The sequence below is a fragment of the Colobus angolensis genome, unplaced genomic scaffold (assembly GCF_000951035.1).
Source record: "Colobus angolensis palliatus isolate OR3802 unplaced genomic scaffold, Cang.pa_1.0 Scaffold59, whole genome shotgun sequence".
NCBI lineage: Eukaryota > Metazoa > Chordata > Mammalia > Primates > Cercopithecidae > Colobus > Colobus angolensis.
In genome coordinates, this window is record NW_012119487.1 from 10,387,154 (window position 1) to 10,394,501 (window position 7,348).

Here is a 7,348-nt window from a genome sequence, read left to right on the forward strand (position 1 = left end):
GTGAGCCACTGCACCCGACCTAATTTTTGTATTTTTTGTGGAGATGGGGTTTCACCATGTTGCCCAGGCTGGTCTCAATTGCCTGGGCTGAAGCAATTCACCTGCCTCGGCCTCCCAAAGTGCTGGGATTACAGGTATAAGCCACCGTGCCTGGCCCCAACCTTCACTTTTAAAATAAGCGATTGACATTAGAATAGACTGTGTTAAAGGTATTGAGAAAGTAATGCTATGTTGTAAGTAGCTGGTATATTTTAAGCAAGTAGTTGAATTAATAGTGAGACAGTGTGAGGACACCTAAGTGTCTCTGTCACTCACAGGCCCTGGAAGGTGCTTTGACCTGTGGATATCACTGACAGGCTGGAAGCCACTGCCTTTTCCTACAGGAGGAGAGGCAGGTGCTGCGGGGTGGGTTGTGTTTGCAAAAGTAATGACTGTAGCTGACGTTAGAATTATAGCCTCTCACGAGAGGATAGCTTTTCCTTTAAAGTTTTTCTCATAAAACACTGATTATAGAAGATAAGCAAAAAAAAAAGAAAAAAGAAAAAAGAAAAGAAAATGAAAACTGCACGTAAGCCCAGCACCCAGGAAAATATGTTGTTTTCATATTATTTCATCATACCTACACCTTCTCATGTAAAGGTTTAAGTCTGACTGGTTTTGGGAGGCGGAGGCAGGTGGATCATGAGGTCAGGAGATCAAGACCATCCTGGCTAACACAGTGAAGCTCCGTCTCTACTAAAAATACAAAAAATTAGCTTGGTGTGGCGGCAGGCGCCTGTGGTCCCAGCTACTGGGGAGGCTGAGGCAGGAGAATGGCATGAACCCGGGAAGTGGAGCTTGCAGTGAGCTGAGATCACACCACTGCACTCCAGCCTGGGCGACAGAGCGAGACTCCGTCTCAAAAAAAAAAAAAATCTGAGTGGTACCTAACACTTATTAAAGGCCATGAGCAGTTTTACAGAGCTCACATCTTGCTTTTTATTTTTTTATTTTTTGCAGCGCTGTCTGCTTCTTTTAAGAAATAAAAAGTTCTCCTCCTACCTCCGCACCGCCTCCTCAGAATTCTCTCCAGAAGCCTTGTTCCCATGGGGAATGTATCTCTGACCCGTCCGCAAGGCGGTTTTCTCTCCCTGAATATCTCACATTCACTCCCTTGCTTGTCTTGACCCCTCCAGGGCCCCCAACTCCCACACATCTGTCCCTGGGGGCCTCCGTCCCAGGGAGCCCCGAGGCTGCCAGGGGTCCTGTCACTGGGTGGCAGTGGGTGGCCTGCTGAGCACGAGGTCTTCTCCCTGCAGATCCCGATGGCCAGCGCTACGGTGGCATCGCTTCTGCCCAGGACGAGGAGCCCCTGGCCTGCCCGGACGAGTTCGATGACTTCGTTACCTACGAGGCAAGTGGTTTTCACCCAGGAGCTTGGAGGACGTCTGGCATCCACCTCTTCCTTTATGCCCTGCGGCTTGTGCCTCCTCCTCCCCGGCTGTCTTCTGTAGAAGCTGGCGTGAGGCCTCCTGCCCTGTGTGCACCGTGGGGCTGTGTGGCTGTGACAGGAGGCCCACAGTTGTCTGTCCCACACGCCCTCTCAGCCTGGGCAGGAGTCCTCGCCCAGGGCCTGTCAGCCAGCAGAGGCGGGGTGGGCAGTGACGTCACGACCACCCGCTGCCAGGCTCCAGGCACAGGCGGAGCAGAGGGCTTGGGAGGATTCCTTTTGTCAGCTTGCAAATGATTCTCTGTGTTTGGGGATGCCGGACTAATGCCTGCCCCTGCTTGGCTGTCCTCCACCCTGCTCCCAGATGCAGCCAGGGTTGTCACAGTGACGTGGTGTCTCCTGTCACTGTGGGTGCCTTGTTCTCAACATAGCTGGGGAGAGGGTCTTCGAGCATAGCCGTGGTGGACAGAGTGTAACCATGTCTGCCGGTCTGGAGGGTGGGATTCCAGGAGAGCCGTGTGGCTGTCGCAGTAAATGTATGAAGTTGAACCTGAGCCCTTGGGAACCGCGGGGAAGGTGAAGGTGGCAGCCGCCAGGCCTGGTCAGCCTGCTGCCCAGCAAGGGCACCAGAAGGGCTGAGCTGCCGGCCGGTGCGGCCTGGACTTCTCAGGTCAGTCCTCTGTGCCCTGACTTCTCGAAAGCTGAGGCTGGCACAGGGTAGTTTTTGAGTCGCTTCTGGTTGCCACTGCACAGTGGGAGCCATGGGATTGTACTCCGTTCCCTGCTCCAAGAAGCTTCCCCAGGGATTAGTCACCCTCAGGTGGGCAGCTTCACTTCTGCCCACATAGACCCCAGGGGTGGTCCTCCCTTAGAGCGGAGTCCCGGTTATCAGCTGGGCTGCAGCTTCCGGGGCCAGGGCACCCACCGTGGGTCCCACGTTTGGCTGTGCCTTTCTGCACGTGAGGCAGCGGTGAGGTGCTGGCTGAGAGGGCGTGTGGTGGGAGTTGGGCCCTCTCACATGGCTGCAGTGTGCAGAACACGCTGGGAGACCCCAAGACTGCAGATGGCGGCTCCTGTGCCTTGAGAAGGACACGGCTTCTTCACGAGGAGACACCCGAGGTCCTGCAGGGTAACCCAAAGCCCTTGGTCTGCAGCGTCCGGGGAACTGTGTTCCTGGGCGTTCACGTGCCTGGGCACTCTTTCTCACTTGTGTCTGTCTTTTTATCCCCCTCTCATGTTTGTTAGGGCATTGTTGATTTTTTTTTTTTTTTTTTTTTTTTTTTGAGATGGAGTCTCGCTCTGTCGCCCAGGCTGGAGTGCAGTGGCCGGATCTCAGCTCACTGCAAGCTCCGCCTCCCGGGTTTACGCCATTCTCCTGCCTCAGCCTCCCGAGTAGCTGGGACTACAGGCGCCTGCCACCTCGCCCGGCTAGTTTTTTGTATTTTTAGTAGAGACGGGGTTTCACTGGGTTAGCCAGGATGGTCTCGATCTCGTGACCTCGTGATCCGCCCGTCTCAGCCTCCCAAAGTGCTGTGATTACAGGCTTGAGCCACCGTGCCCGGCCTGTTGATTTTTTATGTCCTATGTATGGTGCTGTGGCTGAAGAGTGGCCTCTCAAAAGATACGTCCACCCAGAAGCTGTGGGTGTGACCTTATTTGGAAAAAGGGTCTTTGTGGATGTAGTTCATTAAGGATCTCAAGATGACATCATGCTGGTTTGGGCCCTAAATCTAGTAACAGGTGTCCCTGGAAGACAGGGGAGAGACATACAGGGAGAAGGCAATAGGAAGACGGGGCAGAGACTAACCAGAGCCAGGGAACTCCCAGGGCTCCCAGAAGCCAGCAGAGGTGAGGATGCATCCTCTCCAGGAGCCAGCCCTGCTCACACCTTGGCTTTGGACTTCCAGCCTCCAGAACTGAGAAAGGATAAACTGGTGTTTCTTTAAGCCCCGTGGTCTGTGTTCGTTTGTTATGGCAGCCCTGGGCATTACTCAAGGCACTGAAGGCACCAGTGCATTTTATCCGTAAAGGCCTGTGTGGTCTGAAGGGCGTGGCCAAGCCTCACGCTGGTCACTTCAGAAGGGTGGGAACCTGACGTGTCAGAGTGAATCTTCTTATATTTTTAGATCCTGATTTCTTCTTTAGAATGGAAGGGTAGGTCTAGCCCCACAGGGTCGCTGGGCTTTTCTAAAACAGCTCGTGCCCTCAGTCTCTTGCCTCGGCACCTGGGTGGCTTGCCGCCCACAGGAAGAAAGTTTTTTTACTTAAAAAAATAAATATTCTTCATGTTTTAGAGCAATTTTAGGTTTACAGAAAATGGAACATAGTGTAGAGCATTCCGGGACCAAACACTGATACGTTATTATTTGTTTTATTTTGTTTGAGACAATCTGCTCTATGACCTGGGCTGGAGGGTCGTGGTACAATCTTGATCTTGGCTCACTGCAGCCTCGGCCTCCTGTGCTCACGTGTTCCTTCTTTCTCAGCCTCTCCAGTGGCTGGGACCACACCTGGTAACCACCACGCCTGGCTCATTTTTTGTATTTTTTTTTGTAGAGATACGGTTTCACCATGTTGCCTAGACTGGTCTCAAACTCCTGAGTTCAAGCGATCCACCCACCTTGGCCTCCTAAAGTGCTGGGATTACAGGCGTGAGCCACTGCACCCGGCCTGGTACATTATTATTAACCGAAGTCCATAGTTAAGGGTTCACTCTTGGTGGTGTATATTCCATGTTTGACAAATGTAGAATGACAGGTCCAGCATTATAGTGTCAGAGTCGTTTCAGTGCCAGCTCATCCCCTACACCAGCCCCTACAACCACCGATCCTCAGTGTCTCCACAGCTCTGCCTTTTCCAGAACGTCACGGAGCTAGAACCATCTGGCATGCAGCCTTTTCAGATGGGCTTCTTCCCCTTAGTCAATGTGCACTTACGGTTCTTCCATGTCTTGCTTTGCTTTTTAAGGGTGGGATATAATTTTCCACAAAGTGGAATTCGATACTGTGAAACTTATGGAAAGACTGCTCTTTTAAAAAACGGCTTAGGCCAGGCGTGGTGGCTCAAGCCTGTAATCCTAGCACTTTGGGAGGCCGAGACGAGTGGATCACGAGGTCAGGAGATCAAGACCATCCTGGCTAACACAGTGAAACCCTGTCTCTACTAAAAATACAAAAAACTAGCCGGGCGAGGTGGCGGGCGCCTGTAGTCCCAGCTACTCCAGAGGCTGAGGCGGGAGAATGGCGTAAAACCCAGGAGGCGGAGCTTGCAGTGAGCTGAGATCCGGCCACTGCACTCTAGCCCGGGCGACAGTGCAAGACTCCATCTCAAAAAAAAAAAAGAAAAAAAAAAAAACCAGCTTGTACATCACATCATCTTTAAAAAAAAAGTCTAATAAAGATATGAGTGGGGAGTATGTGTGTTCCATCCAGATACCCTATTCAGGGACCCTCCACTGGTGATCTTCAGGCAAATAAACCTTTTATTGATTGATATTCTGAATGGTTCCAGTCAGACCCATTTGTTTTTACTGGGAACTCGCACCGTGGTAGTCGGCTGAAGTGTGCAGTTAGTCATGGCCAAGCTGGTGAGTCTGCGGCTCGCAGTGTTTTCCCAAGGATCCTTTCGGCAGGCAGCTTGCAATGGAAAGTTGCTGCTGTGGCATCTGAGTAAGCGGGGAGAGTGGAAGGGGATGGACTGTGGTGCTGCTGAGTTCCTGGGCATGGTAATGTCTGAGGATCTGAGCAGGTGGAGCCCAGAGGGTGGTGCTGTTTGTCAGGGTTTCTGGAAGAGCAAAGGGAAAGTGAGGGAGTGTAAGGCACATCTCCCAGAATCGTCGGGCTGTGCTCTCTCGCGTCCTCCCTCCTTCTCCCACTACCGGCGGTGTCTGGAGCAAGGAGCTGCCTTAGTGAAATGATGGGGAAATGTGTCTTTTGTACAAACCATTATCAGCTTAGGAAGCCAAAAACAAAAGCCACTCTGTTTTGAGCCCTGACTAACTGTTTGTTAAACCAGCAAGGACACTTCCTGAACTTTGCCTCCTGCTCCCTGGGCAGCACCAGTAGGAGTGTGTCTGGGTCTGGGAGCAGGTTAAACTTTCTCCTAGGTGGTGGTGTGCCTCCTGGTGAGCACACAGGCTTTGCAGAAACCCCAGCATGACAAGCAAGTAGGAAGGTGATGTTGTTTGAGAAAAGCCAGTGACCCGGTTGGGACAGAAACACCATGGGGAGCCCATCTCCAACAGCATGCCCTTCCTGGAAGCTGTGTACAGAGCCAGGCCCAGCCTGTGAGGCCACCCAGGCCAGCATCTGAGGGTAAGAGGAGGCAGTAGTGTGCACTGTGCCCAGTATTCCTATTTCTGTGGTGCAGACAGGCTCAGGGAAGAAGGAACTGTGACGGGGACAGTGTTGGCCCCACTCGAGTTACTGATGGCTCTGAAAGGGCTTTTTCTCTGCCCGCTGGTGATTTGGGTGGAGGACTTGTTAACTAGTGAATGTAACGTTTAGACATAGCGACGTTTTCTGACATGAACTTTGATTTTCAACTGAGTTCATCTTAACATTGGTAATTTGTAAAAATGTTAAAAAGTTGGTAGCATAGACTCGATGGCTTCTGGGCAAGGCCAGGTCCAGGCTGGCTGGCAAATAAAATAAACTGCCGGGGCCGGTGTGAGCTGTGACTGCGTTTTATCCAGGAGGCTGGGAGTGAGCAGGCACCGTGCTCTGAGGTACGTTTTTGTCTCTGGAAAGGCAGGTGATGGCCGCCCTGGAGAACTCCATGCAGGGAGGCCTTGAACCACAGAAAGCAACCCGCAGACCTCCGTGTGGGAGTGAGCAGGGGCGGCTCCTGTGAGCTGAGCGCTCCGGAACCCCCAGGGCAGCCAGCCAGCCAGGGGCTCTGCGTGTCAACGGTGATGGCGTGGAAGCGGACGTCCACAACCCCAGAGCAAATAAAGGGGTGGGTGCGGTGACCAGAGTCACTGAGGAGTGGCCCTGTTCGTCTCGATGGGATCTACAGTGCACGGAGCCACTCTGCAATGGCAGGGAGGCCCAGCTTACTTTATTTATGTTTTTTATTTTTTAAATTCTTTTTTGAGATGGAGTCTCACTCTGTCACCCAGGCTGGAATGCAGTGGTACGATCTTGGCTCACTGCAATCTCTACCTCCCAGTTTCAGGCGATTCCCATGCCTCAGCCTCCTGAGTAGCTGGGATTACAGGCGCCCGCCACCACACCCATCTAATTCTTGTATTTTTAGTAGAAACGGGGTTTCACCATGTTGGCCAGGCTGGTCTCAAACTGCTGACCTCAGGTGATCCACCCACCTTGGCCTCCCAAAGTGTTGAGATTACAGATGTGAGCCATTGTGTCCGGCCCTCAGGCTTATTTTAGAAATGAGGAGGTAAAGGTGGGCCCAGAACGGAGTGTGTGAGTCCTAGGCTTGGCAGGGAATCTGAGTTTGTGTAGCATCTGCCTCGTTATTCCTGTGTCCGTGGAGAATTATTTCCATTCCAAACCATCCTTTCTAAGCTCTAAGGAAGTACAGGTGACTCTAAGGAGGCACTGGCTTTTCCTGCAGGGGTACCATCCTCAGCTACAGGTCTAACAGGAACTCGGTGAAATAAGTAGGCCCCACTGCCCGACCTCCCTCCCTTCCTAGGAGGATAGGAGGACAGACGCTCTGCTCAGGGATCCATGAGCTGTTTGAGAGAAAGTGTGGGTTTGTTCTTAGAAACGTCAAGCTTCCTGTTGGGGACTCAGGGTCCATACTGTCTAGGGAAGGGCATCAGGCATCCGTCAGAAGTACCAGTCCATTGACTTTTAAAAAGCTGATCCAAGGTCAGGTGCGGTGGCTCATGCCTGTAATCCCAGCACTTTGGGAGGCTGAGGCAGGAGAATTGCTTGAACCTGGGAGGCGGAG

General features: G+C 52.4%; 2 protein-coding genes across 2 annotated transcripts in view; both read left to right on the forward strand.

The window, feature by feature from the left end:
• The window catches only part of LOC105526472 (60S ribosomal protein L3-like), a 79,618-nt gene extending 78,113 nt beyond the window's left edge, over nucleotides 1-1,505 (forward strand). Inside the window, exons 10-11 of the mRNA XM_011962474.1 lie at nucleotides 1,299-1,393; nucleotides 1,494-1,505. Coding sequence (XP_011817864.1) covers nucleotides 1,299-1,393; nucleotides 1,494-1,505 — 107 coding nt within the window. The remainder of the gene's footprint in view (nucleotides 1-1,298; nucleotides 1,394-1,493) is intronic.
• Nucleotides 1-7,348, forward strand: part of LOC105526426 (rab11 family-interacting protein 3-like) — a 113,384-nt gene that overhangs the window by 60,429 nt on the left and 45,607 nt on the right. Inside the window, exon 3 of the mRNA XM_011962432.1 lies at nucleotides 1,299-1,418. The gene's annotated coding sequence lies outside the window, so the exon portion shown is untranslated. The remainder of the gene's footprint in view (nucleotides 1-1,298; nucleotides 1,419-7,348) is intronic.